Source organism: Labrus bergylta, chromosome 6, assembly GCF_963930695.1.
Source record: "Labrus bergylta chromosome 6, fLabBer1.1, whole genome shotgun sequence".
NCBI classification, from domain to species: domain Eukaryota; kingdom Metazoa; phylum Chordata; class Actinopteri; order Labriformes; family Labridae; genus Labrus; species Labrus bergylta.
This window is the reverse complement of record NC_089200.1, coordinates 11,158,225-11,178,813: the sequence shown is the minus strand read 5'-3', so window position 1 is coordinate 11,178,813 and position 20,589 is coordinate 11,158,225. Positions and strand designations below refer to the sequence as shown.

General features: G+C 38.7%; 2 protein-coding genes across 7 annotated transcripts in view; both read right to left on the bottom strand.

The window, feature by feature from the left end:
* Window positions 1–1,024: 1,024 nt before the first annotated feature.
* mfsd12b (major facilitator superfamily domain containing 12b) lies at window positions 1,025–14,842 on the bottom strand. 2 transcript variants are annotated; one of them, XM_065955726.1, is made up of 9 exons: window positions 11,267–14,842; window positions 10,750–10,960; window positions 8,203–8,335; window positions 7,937–8,122; window positions 5,809–5,901; window positions 5,603–5,695; window positions 4,523–4,696; window positions 2,791–2,888; window positions 1,025–2,169 (listed from the first exon to the last, which is right to left on the bottom strand). In XM_065955726.1, exons 1-9 carry the CDS (start codon window positions 11,538–11,540, stop codon window positions 2,034–2,036), a joined length of 1,398 nt encoding a protein of 465 aa, XP_065811798.1. In that variant the 5' UTR covers window positions 11,541–14,842; the 3' UTR covers window positions 1,025–2,033. The 2 variants fall into 2 exon arrangements, with proteins under 2 accessions (XP_065811798.1, XP_020510903.2); XM_020655247.2 differs by having other exon boundaries at window positions 2,791–2,885.
* A 146-nt stretch (window positions 14,843–14,988) lies between these two features.
* csnk1g2b (casein kinase 1, gamma 2b) overlaps window positions 14,989–20,589 on the bottom strand; it is a 38,210-nt gene continuing 32,609 nt past the window's right edge. For 3 of the 5 annotated variants that reach the window (XM_020655708.3, XM_020655725.3, XM_065955727.1), the window contains exons 9-12: window positions 19,716–19,799; window positions 18,264–18,365; window positions 17,101–17,207; window positions 14,989–16,172 (exon numbers count right to left, since the gene is read on the bottom strand). In XM_020655708.3, coding sequence (XP_020511364.1) covers window positions 16,118–16,172; window positions 17,101–17,207; window positions 18,264–18,365; window positions 19,716–19,799 — 348 coding nt within the window. In that variant the 3' untranslated portion in view covers window positions 14,989–16,117. The remainder of the gene's footprint in view (window positions 16,173–17,100; window positions 17,208–18,263; window positions 18,366–19,715; window positions 19,800–20,589) is intronic. The other 2 variants (XM_020655732.3, XM_020655740.3) reach the window with 1 other exon arrangement.

The window sequence follows — 20,589 nt, the reverse complement described above, 5'->3', positions numbered from 1 at the left end:
TATCTATGTTATATAATTCAAGCCCACCCGCGCTTGACAGTTAATTCCTTAACTGTTAATAATTGGGTAAGAAAACTCAAAAACAATATAAAAATTATAAATATGATTTTATATCAAAGAATAGTGGCATTGAAATGTAGCCTGCCAGAAGTCACAAAATGTTGGCTTTAATGGACACATTTTTTCTCAGGCATGCCTTCATGCCTGCTGGACTCCCGCATAGCAGCCTACATTTTCTCACTGAATGACTACTCCATGTGTCTGTGGAAGGCCCTGCAGGTAGTGCAGTTCTTCTTGATTTTTTTTTTTTTTTTTTTTAAGTATGGCCTCTTTGCCCCACAGTACCCAATTCAGTACTTTACTGAGAGATGAAGATGCTTTTAACAGGATGTGCAGGATGCATGCATGGCATACCCTTGCTAATGGTAAGTATAGGTATCATCTGGCTGTTGAATCAAGCACACACTAATGAGAACTGATAGACAGAACGGCCAAAATAAAGTCAAGTACTTTATTTAGTTGAGGTCTGTATTGTTAATTGATCACATGAACCTATTATCTTAAAATGTCCAATGAAGTATAGATAACAATCAGAAGACTTTTACATAAATCACATGTAAACCTGTGACTTTTGACTTCCTAGTACATTTTTACAACCCGTAGTTATGAAATATACCGGAATTAATATTATTGTTGCCTCTGCAAAAGTAAAGGGACCACCAGGAAGAAGACTGGGTATCAACAATCATTTTTAAAGCCTCAAACTGTTTCCGAGGGATTGGTGTCCCACAAGGCAATCAATAGGCTGCTGAAACAGCTTTTCTTTGTATACATTTGCCACTGCAAAGATTAACAGTGATGGTACATTTGACTATTAAAGAAAGCAGAAAGATACTTTTTTTTGTCAGAAAACACACTTAATCATGTAGGCTACAGGGTGAAATCAGTCAAGAGCGTTACTGCTGTGACTATAGGAGGAACAAAAATGACACATTAGAATTCACCAAAACAGCACAGTCCTTGGTTAATATTTCTGGTATTATTCCTTTAATGACAGAAATTGGTTCTTATATGTTGATGTATACTTTGTTTACATACCATGGTCATAGACAAAACAAAGAACAAGTTTATTATTTAACATATCTGATGATCATTGATTTAAAAGGGTGTTGCATTTTTATTTAATCAATTAAATCACCAAATTGAATTGATCTGAAAAATTCTGTTTTGTTCCAGTGCGTTTGACATGCAAGTGTCACTTAAAGTATTTTTCTCATGTGAAATGTCTGTAAAGTTGTGCGTCCCCAGGTTCGGCTAAGTTGTGCAGTTTTTTAAACTTCTAATAAAACATCTAGATAAAAATATAAAATATAACAATTTGTGTCAATGAGTCTCAGCGGGATTTCACTTCCTACATTTATTTCACACCTCTGAATCCATCTAAAGACTGTTTAATGACGCATTTTTACCTGTATCGTCTGTATCAGGGTTGGGCAACTGGTGGCCCTCAACACTCAAAGTGGCCCTCAGGTCAGTTTTTACATATCAATTAATTGGAAACATGAAGAAAACATGACAAAATCTGAAGGCTGTGGCCATAACCGGGAGATAAAAATTACAAATGAACTGAAGTGATTTGTTATTTTAGAAAGGAGCATCGCTGGTAGTCTTGACTGGTCGTAATTTAGAATCAGTAGCTATGTATTCCTTCCTTTGGTTGAATTATAAGTCCACCTAAGAGTATCCTACAATTTGGCCCTCTGGCAGTGAGAATTGTGTGACCAAAGTTGTCCATCCTTGGTCTATATAATTCTTATTTTGAAGTCTGGGAGGCAGTGTAGATACTATTTCATACACTAGGTGGCAGCATGGCTTACATTTTTTTGCAAGGTTTCCCTTGTCCAACAACAACATTTATAAAAATGACACATTGACAAAACTGTGCTGTAAGTTATTGTATCTATAACAAGGGGCTGTCCGTTTGTTCTCACAGAAGCAAACAGTATCAATTATTGGAGCACAGACTTTGAACCCTAATTTCTCCGTATCCTGATTGGCCAGGTCATAATTGTGAACAGGCAAATTGCTGCAGCAATGGCCACACCCCCGGTTACAACAGCCATGACGTCACGATAGAACCAAACACAGTCCGGACAGCAGGCTTCTGTGCTGTGGGAGATGAAGGAGCAAAAAAGGTTGAGCATTTAACAATAACAGCAGCAAAGCAGAGGTATTAAATAAATCAATGAGATTCTTTTTACAACCTGAAAGAAGGAAAAATCATTATTTTGGTACTTTATTTAGAAAAGAGAAATTTGCACAAAGCCATTTGCTAATGGACTATGCAGTTGTTTTTCTATTTGTTTGTTATTTACACAAAATTACATGTAAAGAAAAAACTGCATGCATCTTTTCCATGTCTCAGTTATTCCTTGAAGATGTAGATCTTTAAAAACATAAGTGGTGAATAAATATTAACCCGATCTTTGAAAATGCTTGTTGACTGAACAGCTCACAACTTACAGACATTAAACCTGATACGATTGGTCACAAGAAGATGTGGCTTCATATTAAGGTTTCAAAGTCAACTTTTCCTGATGCTTATTCTAATTATTAAAAAAACAGAAGTTCTTAAAGATTCCCTTGTATTCTGTCCGGGAGAGAAAAACATCTAGATCAACCACACAACAGCTTTCAATTCTCTGTCTGTAAAAAATCTTTGCTGACAGCTTCCTTTCGACTTTCACTTTAATACATCGGCAACAAGGTCTGCTAAAATGTGAAACTTACTTGCATGGTCGGAGGCTCTGGATGAGGATGACCCCAAGACCATTAGCCACCTTGTCTGTGAAGCTCATTGACCCGTAAACAAAGGCTCCACTTTGCTGCTTAATTAAACAGAGATACGAGATGATCACAAAACAAGTATAGTGTTGTATTACTGGTTTGAATCATATAAACATAATCCATCTCACAAATCAATATAACTGTATCTCTTCAGTACTGATCAGCTACTGTAAAGATAATACATGTGAAAATGAGGATAGACATTGAGCCCTTATTGATGCTAAGCTAACACAGGTATGTCTGTTGTGTTGTACATGATAGGAGAGCAAGCTGATGTAATACAAGCTGAGATTGGACTAATGCTACTATTAGCTGTTGACTAACATAACTTAATGTTTTTGAATATGTTAAATTCCTCTTGAAATATAGCTCAATGTCTCTGTGGATTCTCTGTTTATTATCTTTTATTTGCTGATTCTGCTCCAAGTGGTTTAACCATATTTGTCAAATTGGCTACATTTATACAGCTAGCAACCTGAATGATAATAATAATAATAATAAAAATAACTTTATGTATATAGCACCATTCAAGACAGATGTTTACAAAGTGCTTTGACACACCAATACAAGCCTTAATTTCACAGCTGAGATTGTCCTCACCTCGCCTGACTGTGATACTGTTACCAGAACAAACTGATTTGATAACCTCCCCTCAGTGACCTCAGACACATTTATACATTTATCGAACTGTAGATCTACTCCCGTGAATGAACGGCTTATACTGAGGTGATATTTAAGACAATGAAGCAGCTGTTTTTTATGCCTTGTGATTAAGTTTCACCCAAAATCATGTGCTTTATGATAAATGAAATTTAAGGACATGGAAGATAAAATTAGCATTTCGATTTTTCTCCATTTTTCTGAATGGCAAAGTTTTAGTGCCCTCACAGGTTGATTCAGTTAAAAGAAGATTTTCAATCTTTCAAAACTGATCAAATTGAACTTTTATAAAAAAAAAAAAAGAAAAGCTCAGAACATTCCTGGGCAAACATTAACCAAATAGAAATAAATCCTGTAATGTGATGTAGGATATATAAGGCTTTGGATACACAGGGAGAAGTAATTGATAGATTTTTTTCACATTTTATCATTCATATCCATGAACTGTATCAAACATGGACAAAGTTTCAGTGACGTCACCCATTTGTTTCTGAAGCAGACTTTTGAAGCCTATTGATGGCGTTCACCATGAAGGAAATGCTGACTCAAACTTTAAGTCAAGCTAGTAACAGGTAAAGAGGTGGAGCTGAGGCGGGCCTTAAGCCTCCTGACAAACTGTTACAACATGCTCGCCCACCAGTCATTTCAGCCGCGACCCGTTTTATGAATTACTCTTATCCTCCATACAATCAGAAAGGGCACATTTAAAAACAAAAATCCCTCCCAGTACAGTGTTTGCTGATAAAGAAATAAGCTCTTCAGGCCATTTTTTTTAAAACCAGGCTCCAAACATGTGTATGTCTGCGTTTAAAATATTGGACATTTTAGAATGGGGGTCTTTATGTGACTTTAGGGGCTTCTGAAGAAAGCCTCTAGTGGACACTCAAGGAACTGTAAGTTTTTGTACTTCCACAAAGACTTTATTTTTCATTGCTTCTTCCTATTGCTTTTTGCATCAAATTAACATCTCTCCTCCAAAGCTGTAGTTGTTTTAAATAATGTTCTCTCCACTTACCGTCTGGTCCCCAATGAGCGTGGCGGTCATTGAAAGAGACATAACCAGGATTGTAGCTGTGCCGGCGCCCAGCAGCACGGCGGCTCCATAAATGCTGTCAGCTCCCATGTGCTTGGCCACATACACCCAGATGCCAAACACAAACACCAGCACCAGGCCGAATAAATAGGTAATCTAAAAACAAACACATAATTGTCAGTTTAATTCACCATATTCACTCGTCTGCCTTTTTTTTTCTCTGACATCACACTCAGGGTGGGAGTGTAATGTATTAAATGATGTGATGTTGTCTTGCTGTATCTTTATGTAGTGAGACAACTCGTTATCATTTCACTTCAGGTCCTGATTGATAAACAGTTTGAAAAACCGTTGCTAAAATAATTCTCAGGGACATTAAAAAATCTTTAAATTAAAAATGATATATTTGACGATCTATTGGCTAACATCATGTTAGCATTCATGCACTTCCTGGCTAATTTTACTTTCTGCTATGAAGTGGCTGAACGCCGACATTTTCTTTCTGCTCACGGTAACGCTAACAAGGTAGTAGTTATGCTAGTATTGGCTTTTGTATGATGGTTGCTTGTGGATTATCAAATAAGTTATTCCTGGTCATGCCTATCTTATATTATATTATAACACTTGTGTTATAATAAAAGTTGTGTTAGAATTCAGAAACTTTATTTAAGAGTATATTTAGCAATAGGAGGCGGCTGAATGTTAACATTAGCCTAGCTGTATCATTGCTGTCAGAAAGAAGCTAATGGGTGATCACGTATGTTGTTTTAACTTTAATACGGCTCGTTGTCCCTCTGAATTGTTACCCTTGATAAAAAATGTAGTTTCTGATCAATACTGAAGTACTAAAATTTCTGATATTTATACAACTAACTACCTTGAACACAGTATGACAGTATTTGAGAGATGTCAGAGAAACATGGCTGAAAAATCGTGCACCGGACAATTAATTTATACACATGGGAGTGTTGATGGCAAAATTATAATATAGTTGTATAAAAAATGAATATATATATATATATATATATATATATATATATATCTTATTGGTTAAAGACTCACATAGATTCCTACGAGCTTGCTGATTGGTTTCATGACCAATGAGCAAACAAAGCCGCTGAGATACATCACCAGAGGTATGATGGCAATGAAGTTCTGAGGAGAGGCACAGGGGATGAAATAAGTATTCAAACTGCAACACAGACGTTTGATGTTGATGATAATGGGTTACACAAGTCATAGTGTGAAATAACGCTATGTGGCCTTACCTTTGGCAACATCAGTGAGTCGGTGATGAAAATTGAAATGTAGGTCTGAGATAAGTTGACTATGAGGCGAGTGCACATGTACAGGAAAGCCATCTGGTACAAAATCAAACAAAGGAAACATGTTTTTTCAGAAAGACGTTTGACACCTCCAAACGAAACCATTTTTTATTCTTGAATGTTTTTGTTGTAAATGGAGCTGCTGTGACACAAGTCAAATGTCATACTCAACACAGTCGAGTACTATCAATCAATCATCAGTTAATCAAATCAATGACATGTTCATGTTTTTTTTCCTCTAGAATTCTAGGCAATCGACACATTTTAGCTCCATCAATTAATAATTTAACAAGAATTTTCTAGACCTATAGTCTTAAATAGGCATACAGCTCCATAATGGATAGACTCAGAATACATTCATTCCTGTATTGTGGTGAAATCTCGGATTAGAAAACATATTTAGGCTGTTATAGAAGGTTTGGAGTTCGGACTACAACTATAGCGAGCATTTATTCGGCTCAATCTAACTACAAACAGTGACGAAACAGTTGTAGACAAATGTATTTGTTGGGTAATTTATAATTCCACCACGAGGCAGAGAGAGTTCGGGTTAGGTGAGAGAATCAATAAACTTGTTTTTCCACGTAAATTACTTAAAACTCCTCAGAATAAAATTACCATGTGAATAATGGCCTCTTAAATCTTGCTGAAAGAAAACTTCCTCCAGAAATTCAATTATTACTGTATTTTACTGATTTAGTCGTTTTACTTAATAAATGCACAGAATGCAGGAAGTTAAGTATTTGACAGTCAATACTTTTATTCAATGCCCTATATTTAATTGAAGGTTGTAAACTCTCAAGTTATTTTACCCCTATTAAAAAGTCCATCACATTTACTTATAGCAAACGGTTAAAGAGCTTATCCTGGTAACTTTACAGTCCAAGTTACCAACAATATATCTGAATGAGGAAATATATGATGCAAATCAGGTAGCCAAGCCTGAGAATTTCATTTGGAGTTAGGTGTTTTGCACCACTCAAATGAAGTTTGACACAAGATAGGCAGGGATAAGTACTTCAAAAACAACAGGCGTGACTGATTATCAGTCAGCTAAGGTGTAAATTTAGCTTTGACAACAAACTTTATCCAGAATTACAAACATCATATCACAGGGGCCATTTTCCTCTCAAGTCTTGCTCGGGGTTATGCTTCTATAATACCATTCTACTGTGTTATTGCTATAACCGTAGACTGTATAGTACATGGATATAGTCTCAGTGATATCACCCATTACTTTCTTAAGACGCATTTTGAAACGCAGCAATGGCAGTCGCCATATTTGTAATGCTGACTCCAACTACCTTGCAGCAAATCCAGAAACAAGTACTTTCATCAAGCTCGTCATTAAGATAGGAAGCATTTTCCAAATGCTGAAAACAACAGACACAAAGTCAATAGTTCAACGTCAGCGGTGGGATTTAGTTCAAATAAAGCCTTTGTCTCCTGGCAAAGAACACTATGTTGTTAGTCAAATCAGCCACGTTAGCCTTAATATAGACTAATCAAAACAGATACAGTTTTTATTAATACATAAATCAGCTTAAACCGATATTTGTACGGGGCTTTAATCACGTTTATTTCTGTTATGAAAGCCCATTTTAAAATGGGCTCAAGCCGGGTTTCCTCTACTTTTGGGGCCAGCCACAGATTTTTTGCACCTTGCACTTTTTAACACCGGAGATTGCTGCTTGAATGAACTCCTTTTGTGGACCACTATCACAAAGTTATGTTACTTTTTAGCCACTTCCTAGCTAACATTGTAGTGTTGATGGTGTTAAATGTAAGGAGTCAATCCCTAGCCATTTATGTTAGCTATAAGGTGGCTGTTGTCTGACAGTTGTTGATTGGTAAACAACTATGCTTTCGCTTGAATTAAGGCTCAATATCCCTTTGGATAGTCACTATCCAATGTCTTCCAAATTATTTGTCAGCTAGTAAGGATTAGAATTATAAGGATTTTTATTCCCTATATTTATTTGACTAATAACTTGGAACAAAGCAGTAGATGGCATTTGAGCTTCCCATAGTAAAAGGAGAAGAAACTATTTGAATTATGTGTAGGAGTCACCTGGTAGAAGGAGGGCTCCTTCAGCCAATTCTTCCATTGAAACACAGTACGAGGTGGGGCATCCTGTGACGGGGCAGGTGTGATCAGCAGATTCTCTCTCTCTGAGGCCAATGTCCCCTCCTTTGTGCCCACATGAAAAACCAGAGAGAATAAAGCCCCAAGGCCCAGCATAATGAGGGCCAGATCCTATAGACAGAGAGGCAAAAGTTAGGTTTAAAAAAAGGGATTTTGCAGTGTAGGAAGTGGTCAGGTATTACTCTTGTTACCCTGAACAGAGGGATGTCCACTGGGCCCACATTGTCTGTGATGGTAGGGCTGATACTGTGTGGAGTCTGGAATCTAAAGAGCAGCCAGGCTACAGTGAACACTGTGATATTGGCCACCACAGTGAAGGCATACCTGAACAGGAAGAAAATGAATTCAAACTTGTTTGTTGTAGCTTTTAAGGAGTAGTAACAGAAGACAAAGAGGATTCTTATTCATACTCATACGTATTACAATTTAAATACATTACAGCCTCAGGATCTCAGCTGCTCTGGATACAATGATGAAATAGTCGAGTTACTTCCCGTTTTTGATTTCACTAGAAATGTGGCTGCTGTTTCAGCCACATTTGACTCTTTACTTCCAGCAGTTTATCCATAACCTGTCTGTGACACAAATCTCATGTTGCAACTGAGCAGAGTTTCATCAGCTGTTCTTCTCTCATAGTTTGGACAATAAATGACTGAAAAGAATCTTTTTAACTTTCTACACGGGAATGAGGCGAGAGCTGCAGACCACAAGAAGAGAGAGAGGAAGAGAAGTAATTGAAGAACACGCCACATCATTCGTGTGTGATGTTGTGAAATCTGTCCTTTTCAACGCTTTGACCTGAAGATGACGGGTGATTTAACTGGCAACAAGTGACGCCTTTTTTTTTTTTTTTTTTTTTTTTTTTTTTTTTTTACTGCTTACTGACTCCTGAATTTTAACAATTAAAGCTGAAATAAACTGTTAAACTGCCCCACAGTTTCAAAAACAAGTTTAAAACCGAAAAGAATAGTTATCTTTTAAATATTATGATCGCAAGGTTTGTATGTTCAACTGAAAGTAAATTGTTAAGAGAAGAATTACCAAAAACAGTCCAGTAAAACAAAAATAAATGACTGCTTGTCCCAAAGCGGGGAAAAGAGATTCTTTGAATGCTGCTGTCACTTAGGAACATCTTTTGTTAAGATGCAGAATCCAACATATTTCATATTGTTAAACATGTATGCAAGCACGCACAGCAAATAATCAGTGACATAGTGGCAGGTCTACATTAAGGGAACAATATTAATATATTTAATTTACATCACATTGTTTACCTCAGTTAACAGATCTCTAAACATGTCAGTGATATATTATTCTAAAGAGAAATCCTAAAGATATAAATCTCAGATAACTGCTTTAACAAAAGAGGGACTGAATGCAAAAAGAAGAATAATCAGCATAATTAAGTAAAAACAAACAACATTGCTCAGACCTGCATGAAGTTTGTTTCATTCTTCGATCTTATGTGATGTTAACTAAATATCTATGGTTTTGAACATCTCCTTACAGAGTTCACCCTGGTCTTAAATACTTTCTGATCAATCTTCTTAACAACTTCCTGACATTTTAAAGGACATGTCATAAAAATCGAGGATATCGGAAGATAAATCAGGGATGGCTGCAGCACTGTTAGTGTGTTATGGTGTAGGTAAACAAAACACTAAATCACAAGCTTAAATGGTAAATGGGTGAGCTTGTATAGTGCTTTACTGGTCTTCTGACTACTCGTAGCACTTTTACATTGCATGTCACACCTACACATTCACACCCTGATGGCAGAGGTTGCTATGTAAAAGAACAAATCCTATTCATACACATTCATGCGCCACAGACGAAGCAGCAGGAGCAATTCTGGGTGAAGTGTCTTGCTCAAGGGCATATCGGACATGTTGCTGCAGGAGCTGGGGATCGAATCCCCAACCTTCCAGTTGAGAGACAACAGACTCAACTTACTGAGCCCACAGCTGCCAGTGTTGTTCTTGTTCTTGTTCTTGATTTATGAACAAACACAAAATATCTTCACTTAATGACATCATCATTTTTAATGCCCTGTCTGCGGACACTTCACTTACTTTTAAGGCAAAAGAGCAGCTTTAAATTCAACTTGCATGCCACTGAAGGGGTGTAGGCTATATTCCCTTTAAATATTTGTGTCACAGAGTCATAATCATGTGAACATCACAAGGTAAACAACATTCATAGTCAGACATTTCGGAAGGTAAACAAAGATCACACTTACTACCCCATGATTTACCGCGGCATCAGGTGGCATCAGGACAGTCTGAGGAGAAAACTAGCCTGGTCTCCAACCAAAATCCACTTTACACACACTACCTAAACTAACATTTCTTTGTTCTGTTTCATCCACATAAAAAAAAAAGGTGTTCAAATGAAATCCTCTGTGTTATGCACTATAGCCTAAATGTTTGTTATTTTAACTGGGTTCAATATATTTTAATTTGTATTGTTTTTATTTTATTTGTATCTTTGTTTGCATAATTTGAGGAGGTTTTGCGATAAGCCCACAGTATTGGACGGTTCTACCTCACCTGCACATGTGATTTATTTTTCTTCACTTTTTAGGGGATGTAAGCTTGTGGTGTGCTTGCAGTGTTGTGGGACTTCGGGGGATACAAGTGACAGTTTACAGAGACTACAGATGTAAATGAGCTCAAAGCTAACTCAGCTGATTCACAAGTAGAATAAACATCCGGCACAGGACGATGACATCAGCTCACCTGTACGCAGTGAGCTCCACCCTTTCGCTCTCCCGGGTCACCAGCTCCGGGATGAGGGACAGGTGGGAGATTTGGGTGGCTGCCCATCCGAACTGGAAGATGATGATGAAGGGGGAGAAGTATACAATCTGAGCCCATTGAGGACTGCTGTCGGTGCAGGCCAGGCAGGGGTTGAAAATGAAGGGAAACGATATAATAACACTAACAGTTCCTGGAAAGTAGAGGAGGAATACGTCTTATTAAACGAGTCTACATATTGTGTTTTAGCATCATAAAGGCCTAAGCGTGCCATGCAAACAAACTATGACTCGTTTAACATCGCCTAATAAGAAATACAAATGTTTACTTACTTCGAGTGAGCACTTTAACTGATATTTAAATTCCACTTGGGGGCAATTTACTTATTAAAAGGTGAGGAAAGTAATAATTCACACTTCTTCTTCAAGCGTTCACTTTCTTTAAGTCATAAAAAAAAAAAAAAAAAGACCTAAGAATAGAATTGTCTTCAATAACTTACCCAGTAGATGCCAGGATTTTCTTTTTCCACAGATGCCAGTTAATGTTTTGTCGGATTCATATCCAACCAAAGGCGTGCAGAGGCCGTCAGCTATTTGTCCTATGAGCAGCAGCACACCTGCGTAGGTGCTCTGGAAGCCCAGCACGTTGTGGAGGTAGACCAGGAGATAGGTGAACCACATAGACGCACACAGGTCGTTCTGAAAATGTCCCATTGCAAAACATAACCTCCTGCAGAGCGACAAAGAGCGCTCGGTGCGCACATAAGGCTCCATGATTGATTGCACTCCTGTGATAAAACTTCCTTTATTCACAGTAAAAGATCCGTTGTTTTCATATTGACAAATACATGATGCAAATAGCAACACCAACAAGACGTTGAGCAAAAACTCTGTTCAACCTTTGGTCTTGGGTATACGCCAAAAAATCTCCCCAAAAGTAACAATAACGGCAATGTACTGGATTATTCCAAGCTGGTTCCCTACGCTGGTCAGCTGAACTGGTTTAACTTTCAGCACAAATATTTAATGCTTCAAGAAAAGCTTTTATTCAGTAATGGCCCGAGGATTTCACGCGTAAAAACGCATCAGGGCACCCCGCGTGCTCCGAGGAAACATCTGGATATCTGTGTTGTCTTTAAGATATTTTATAGCTCTGAAATGCACACGCCCCCGGTGCTGTCTGCATTGGATGAGTACTCAAGCGGTTAAAAACTCGTGAGTTAAAATACTGTTACCAAACACTGTTAGTTCCTCTTTCCTTTCTTCACATGATGAGTGATTCAAACCCACTGTGGTTCCCTAAACCATACACATATGGACAGTTATATATATATATCTCCATCAAAGGTTAGAGTCAGGCAAGTTTGTAGAAGATCAGGATGGTAAAAAATAATAGTAATTTTAGGAACCAGCAGATAATATGCAAAAAAATATAAAAATGTCAATTTCATATTTACTTCCCCATGCAGCTGTTCGATCAGACATGTAAACAATACATTCATTATTTGCTGTATTGCTTCTTTTTTTTTTTTTAACTCAAAGAGGGAAACAAACAACTAAAAACTTCCCCCTCTGCCCTTTCCATGGAACTTGCCTTTATGCTGTGGTAATCATGTGCTGACCCTTCAAGTTTTGCGTCACCTACAATCTAAAGTGAATCAATATGTTGAGGCTCAAATGAGTCTTACAAAGGAAACGTATTTAACATAAGAATGACTGCTCAGTCATCATCAGGGGGCTGGGGATCCAAAGTTTAAATTAAATAATGATAGTGATGTGATCAGGGTAATCTCACATGAGTGAGATGGTTTAAGAACAATCATCAGAGGGTTAACTGTGGGAGCATTTAAGAGTCAGGATCTAATGAAAGTATTCTGTTGTATTTAGGGAATTGTATTATCCTTTTTTTTAAACTCATATGATAAAGTCTTGATATGTTTTGGCTTCCCAGCTGTCTAAGGGTTAAGGGGGGGGGGGGGGGGGGGGGGCAGGGTATAAACAATCCTGGACACAGGCTGAGCACAAAGCTAAATAATAATACATTTTTTTGTGGGCCAGGAAATAAAAGACAACAAAATATGGTCATAGAGATACATGAAGCCAGAGCTGCAACTAAGGGCATAAATAGATGGAATGAAAATTACTCTGCAGCCATTGTGAGAAAAGATTCATTATTGAAGTAATCTTTTAAGCAGAATAAACAGCCATAGAGCCAATTAGGCAAGGTTGACAAATGCCAAGATTCTCTGCTTTTCATTTCAAGTTGAATTTTTGTGGACAACACATGACATATTTCACGTTTTTTTTAGGCTTTATAATGCAAAATGATCAATCGCTCATTAAAAGAATCCTGTGTCGCAGCTCATGTTGTGTGCAGCAGCAAGGAAATGAATTTAAAAAAAAAAAAGGGAGATTCATAGTACATAGTAAATTCATGAAGGTTGCAGCCCAATAATCCAGAGACATGATGTGATTTATAAACAAGTAAAACCTCATTGAGGTGCACGTCTGTCTGTGACCCCATAACATATATATAAATACAGTATCTCACAAAACTGAGTACACCCCTCACATTTCTGTAAATATTGTATTATATCTTTTCATGGGACAACATTGAAGAAATGACACTTTGCTACAATGTAAAGTAGTGAGTGTACAGCTTGTATAACAGTGCAAATTTACTGTCCCCTCAAAATAACTCAACACACAAAAGTGAGTACACCCCTAAGTGAAAATGTCCAAATTGGGCCCAATAAGCCATTTTCCCTCCCTGGTGTCATGTGACTCGTTAGTGTTACTAACAAGGTCTCAGTTGTGAATGGGGAGCAGGTTTGTTAAATTTGGTGTTATCGCTCACACACGCGCTCATACTGGTCACTGGAAGTTCAACATGGCACCTCATGGCAAAGAACTCTCTGAGGATCTGAAAAAAAGAATTGTTGCTCTACATAAAGATGGCCTAGGCTATAAGAAGATTGCCAACCCGAAACTGAGCTGCAGCACGGTGACTAAGACCATACAGCGGTTTAACAGGACAGGTTCTACTCAGAACAGGCCTCGCCATGGTGGACCTCAGATGTTGAGTGCACATGCTCAGCGTCATATCCAGAGGTTGTCTTTGGAAAATAGACGCATGAGTGCTGCCAGCATTGCTGCAGAGGTTGAAGGGGTGGGGGTGGGGGGGTGGGGGGGTCAGCTACAGTTCACTGAGAGAACCATGAATGCCAACATGTACTGTGACATACTGAAGCAGAGCATGATCCCCCCCCCCCTCCCTTCGGAAACTGGGCCGCAGGGCAGTATTCCAACGTGATAACGACCCCAAACACACCTCCAAGACGACCACTGCCTTGCTAAAGAAGCTGAGGGGAAAGGTGATGGGACTGGCCAAGCATGTCTCCAGAACTAAACCCTATTGAGCATCCGTGGCGCATCCTCAAATGGAAGGTGGAGGAGCGCAAGGTCTCTAACGTCCACCAGCTCCCGTGATGTCGTCATGGAGGAGTGGAAGAGGATTCCAGTGGCGACCTGTGAAGCTCTGGTGAACTCCATGCCCAAGAGGGTTAAGGCAGTGCTGGAAAATAATGGTGGCCACACAAAATAATGACACTTTGGGCCCAATTTAGACATTTTCATTTAGGGTTGTACTCACTTTTGTTGCCTGCGTTTTAGACATTAATGGCTGTGTTTTGAGTTATTTTGAGGGCAGTAGATTTACACTGTTATACAAGCTGTACACTCACTACTTTACATTGTAGTTAAGTGTCATTTCTTCAGTGTTGTCCCATGAAAAGATATAATACAATATTTACAGAAATGTGAGGGGTGTACTCACTTTTGTGAGATACTGTATATGGATATAAAAGAAAGAAACAAGGGTTCATACTGATTTGGGTTGTTCAAGCTGGCACCATGAACACTTTCTCTGTGGCCAACACAAAGAGACACACACACATTCCTGATCTCTCTCCACACCACCGCTGAACAGATGTGTTGATTGTCACAGTGCAGGATGAAGGCGAGGGATGTGTACTGCTTGTGAGAGCAAAGGTGTGTACACAGTCGTGTAACACATTCACTTTAACCTCCAGAGTTTTAAGCACTCACTCACACACACAGGCACACAGACACACCCATGCACAGACATACACATGCACAGACACAAAATAATCCAGTGAGCATTTGGGACAGATCATATAAAATGTCATTGCGCGACACTCACTTGAGCTTTAAACATTTTACTTAGAAAGGCACAAACTATGATTTCCTGGTAAATTATTTTTGATGTAAGAAATAAAAATTGAAAGACATATCTTTTTTTCTTCAATGTAAATCGACAACATTTTGCGGCCATAATTCAGATATAAGCGTTATGAAGGACTCTTCCTAGATCAGTCTTTATTTAGTTGTTTTCTTAATTGTTAATTTCAAACCTAAAGTTTTTTTTTTCCACTGTCATATTTTTCTCTTTTTTTTTTTGTTTCCAAAAGTGCAATAACAATAAGAGAATTTGATATCTGTTTCTCTCAATCGTCCACAGTACCTGAGGCCAGTGACTGTGCTACAAAGTCCACGTCGACAGACAAAAACAAAGCCAGAGTGAGGAAAAGAATCAAGCTCCAGAACACTACAACATAAAAATAAGTTTTCAATGCAGGGATTCAACTTTGAAAACTGAGGATTCCATTACAAAAGAAGAAGAAAATAAAACATAAAAGTCCTCCAATTCTGTTTTATAGATGAAATGCTTCCTGTGTCTCTCTGATTTATCAGCGGCATACTTCACCTTTTCCTCTTCACCTTGATCCCAAAACACACACCAAAGGAAGAAAGAAAGAAAAAAAATAAAACAATTTCCTAATGAGCAGTTTTCTTTCACTCAAACCACTTGTGGTTCCCCCTGATCAACAGCTGACTGTTGGAACAATATGCAATCTTTATGGAATCTAAATCAATACAACAACTGTTTCAAACAGCATCTTTTTTCATATTCACGCCACAGATTCGAGTTTCATTGTTACAGCTTTTTTTACTTTGTCTCAAGCCCCCCGTTGTAATGCAGGTACGTATATTTCGTCGATAAAGGAATCAAGAGTCTGTTGTGGAGTCAGTAGGACTGCAACATTCCTTTAGCTCGCCAGAAGCCGGGGAGCTCTGAGAACAAGAAAGAGAGAGCGCGAAGGGAGGAGGGGTACAGAGTGACAGGGAGAAATGAGGTGAGAGGGATAAAGAGGTGAGGGGGGGGGGGGAGCTGGAAAGAGATAAGGAACAGGGATTGGGGTCTGTGTAGTTGCTTCCATTTAAAACTTGACAGTGACCACAATGTTTCAAGTTCTCTCCGTTCTCTTCTTTCACTTGTGTCGTTGCAAGGCTTTCCTCTTTCTTCTCTTGAAGAAACAACAGCACCTGCAGGAGACAAAGAGACATTACATTCAGGGAAAAGCCACATATTCATATTTAAGATTCTGATTCAATTCTTTGTGAGTGAAGAGCCATGAGAAAAACATCGAGTACTGTGAGCTGATCCCGAGAATGTCACGTCAATATTTAACGTCAGAGATTGTTGTTATGAGATTTCCTCCAATGCAAACGTGTAACAAGATTTCAAATCAGGGTTTTTTTTTTTAAACATGGATGCATGTGTAATATAATAATAATAATAATAATAATTTAAAAAAAAAGATCACACAAGAATAATGGGCCCAACCCCACCCACGTCTGAAAAATGCTTATTGATGGCTGGTAGTTGTGGGAGGTGGAGGTGGGGGTGGGGTGTTGCTCGGTGACATTGATTCCTTTTTTGGAGAAAAATATCATGTAGTAGACAGAAACCAACTTCACTACACCTGGCCTTGCAAGGTTCAGAACAGATTAAAAGCAATAGGTTTATTTGTTGAGCCGTTATTAAACCGAGATATTGTTGTAAACCGAGTATAAAAAGTTAACTTTGATATTAGAATAACTGAGTTTCATTTCTTACGATCATTACTTTCTTTTACAGCTCAACACCATGTTTTCAGTGTGCTGAACCTCTTTAAAAATGTCAGTCCAAAGATATTCTGGTCGTCCTCTTGCAGTTTTTTTCTGCTTACCTGTGCACCTCAGGCTCTCTCTTTCTTCAGTGCATGTTTAGAAACGGATTCATTTCACAGGTGTACTTGTGAATAATCAAAGATAACTGAAGAACTCAAAAGAGATCAAAAGGATCTGGATTACGTTTAGACCATCATACTAGATGTGGACTCAAAAACTGCTTCTGTACCAAACCCCAACCCTACAACTAGTAGTGCTGTTTTCTAAACATGTGTTTTTTCTACTTTCTACTTGTTCATACTTGGTTTCGTCAGCCACTTCAACCTCGGTGGGTGCTGTGATGGGAGCGTTGGAGTGTCCGGCTGTAGGATCATCAGTGTTCAGCTCGCCATTTGTTGAACTCATCACCTAAATAGAATAAAAACCAGAGTGCTCACAAACATACACATACAGCTGACTGCAGGGAGGAGATGAACATTTACATATAAATATGTCACACTGAATATTTCTGTTTATCTGCCCTCTCGGATACAGCGAGCAGTTCACCATGTAGTCTGGAACCCCCAATATTAGAGATAGGGGAAGAAATCCAGAGTCCTCAATCTGTGCAGATATTCTGAATGTTGTGAGATGCATCTAAAGCTTGGATTTCTTTTTAGCGGTTTGATTTTTGAAACATCAAATACGTGTCTTTCAGAGTTACAGTATTTTTAGAACTCAGTTCCCACACTGTGTTACTTCTCCTCCACTGTAGCTCAGGACAGAAACAGTGTCTGTGGGAACATAAAGGGGAGTTCCACAGTAGAAGTACTTTCAAAGACTTTATTTAACAGAGTACGGAGTGCATTTTTTTTAAGCAAAGATAAAATACTTGAAGTTGTAGCCTCCATCTCTTCTATTAGGAGATATATGAGAATATTAAAAACAAAAAGTGGATCTGATGTACACATGGTCGTATACAATGTTTTTAAGACAGACTTGAAACATTTTAAAAGCTGCAATTCAACGAGCTGACACTAGGTGTCATATTTGAGCCATAATAATTATGGAGGACTCTTCCCTTCTAATGACATACATTTGACCTTTTAACAGTGAAGAAATGGGAAATGGTCAAATGATTTTAATTTGTTTATGTTTTCTGTTGCTGTGTTTGGCCTTTTGCAACAATTTTACTTTTCTATCTCATGAGCTTTGCACCAGAGATTCTTTTTCTGGCCCTGCTCAGCGGGCAGCCATCAGCAGATGAGGCGAATGAAGCTGTGAGAGCGAACACACAACAGGCAAAGATCTGACACACGGGGATTCAAACCATCTGACGCAGTCACGCACACAGAGGGTCAGGACAGATCACCTGACAGGCAGGCAGGCAGGGTGGAGTGAGAAGAGGGGTCAGACACACACAAAAAACTATATGGCTTCATGCGTTAGCCATCAGAGCGGCAGCAGTAGCATTAGCAGCAGTACCTGAACAGAGCCCCCCAGCCTCTCAGCTGTGAGGTGCGACCCCAGAGTCTCCTTATTGGTCACTGGAGTGGGCTGAGACTCACTTCCTTTGGGCTCAGGCGACTTGACGCAAAGAGCAAAAAGTGTAGAGGCAGGTGGTCGTGAAGTGGGGAGAAAGGGGAGGTGGGGGTTGGGTGAAGGGTAGGGGGGTGAGGGTGAGGCGGTGTGGTGGGAGGATGGGTGTGAGGATGGAGGGAATTGGGACAAGGGGGAAAGGGGAGTGAGTGAAGAAAAAAAAAAAAACAAGGAAACAAAAACAAAAAAATTAAAGAAGACATCTTCCAAGCAGAAGCAGGCTTGTTAAGACAAACTATGTTAATAGAGGAGTAGAGGGAAGCAAACATTTTATGCAAAGCACAGATCAACACTAATCAAGTCATGCAGGAGTAAAAGAAAACAGCCTTGATCACCTCAGCTAGAACTACATAATCAGAACAACACAGGTAGGATTTTGGGCACGAAGCTAACAACTTATTTCAACTTCAAGCTAAAGTTTAGTTTGCTTCTTTTTAAACATTTCGTTTTCATTTGCAGAACTAACATTGCACATTATTCTCTCCCCACCAACTAAAACACACCACTTAGCAATAAAGACATCATGTGTTTTATTATGAAACAGCTGACTGTTTGAACCAGGAAGTTACAGGTTTTTACAGTCATGAGAAATGAGGTTGGTACTGATTTGCTTGCTAGTGTTGTTACCAAGATAATCACAGTAAAAGGCGGGCAGTAAAAAGAGTCTAGAGTCCACTGGTATCAAGTCACAGTAAAATCTAATGCACCACCTGTATGGCTTTACGTGAACCTATGAGTCAGAACTATGTCGTACAGTAACATGTTTTGTGTTTAAGAAAAGTTCTACTTCGTTTTTTTTTACCCCCTTGACTAAACGTAGACATCTAAAACTAAACTTCCATTATTACAAGGCTCGGATAGCATGCCATTAAGAGAGATACAGACATTAAGAACAAGTCCACACTTTGTCACACACTAAGTATGTCATTGCTGGTATGAACAATGCAGTTTGCATGTTCAACTCATGCATGCAATGATTGGAGTTTAGCGTGGCAAAGTGTGTAGATTAAATTGAAGTTGTTTTGTCTCACAGCTGGAGCGAGAGAGCCTGCCTCATTGTCTGACATGTACTTTTATTTTGTGAAGCCATATAGTCTGTCAAGGACTATTTGGACGGATGACGTCACTGTCAGCTGACTTTTACAGGCACAGATATGACAGAGAGGTGGAACAGAATGGCAGCCATTTTCTCCAGGAAGTTGATAGACAATAAGAGTAGCTTGGCAGAGGAACCTGACTTACAGGATTGGCTGGTTGGCTGGCTTGCAGGCTGGTCAGTTGGCTGGAAGATGGTGCATGGGTGTGGTGTTTGTTGTGCTTTAATACTGGTGAACTCACCTGGTTTTTGGTCTGCTGTTGTGCTTTGTCTCTGCTGCTGGGCTGCAGGGGTGTGTCACTGGGGATGGGGCCTATAGGTGTGGGCTGCAGGTAACACAAGGAAACAAACGCCAAGTCAGAAGTAAGGCAATTTTAAGAAACCAAAGGAAGAGAAACAGTCATCAAGTTATTAAATAATAGATATATATTATATTTCAGAACCACAACATCAAGTTTTACTTATTAAGTGTATCATGGCCAATGTAGGTTAAGAAATCCAGGGCCTGGGGATGGGAGTAATAGTCAGAAAAACCCAAGTAAGAGTAAAGTTGTATATTTAGGGGGGGATGCACATTTTTAAGAGATTATCCTTAAAAACTAACCAACAAACAGGTAAACATGTGGGATCTTTTTTTTTTTTAAGGAACAACATGGTATCACTTTGAATGTTTTCCAGGGTCACTACGGCTCCTAATCTGATGTTACAACATCACTGATTGGGCAATTCATCAAATTTCAATTTCAATTACCAGTTTCCCACGATCACAAAAACAAGATCATCAAGATTTCACATTTACCGCATGCTGTGTTGCGCTCATTTTGTTGCGGGGGGGGGGGGGGGTTATGTCACGTGTGGTAAATGTTTCAAAGTGTTTGTTGTACTTTGGCAACAAGTGTACATCACCACTACCTCAAAAACTAGCAGACTTATATTCAGTTATTTATTATTCTTTTTTTTGTGCAGAATGTGAAAGTGTTAGGAGTGTTTACGTTTGATAAATGCATGTTATGCAGAGGTTGTCAAATCAAGTAACTTGTGTTTAATAATCGTTATGTCAATATCAATCAAAAATTATCGTGATTATGATTTTTGGCCATAATCGAGCAACCGCTT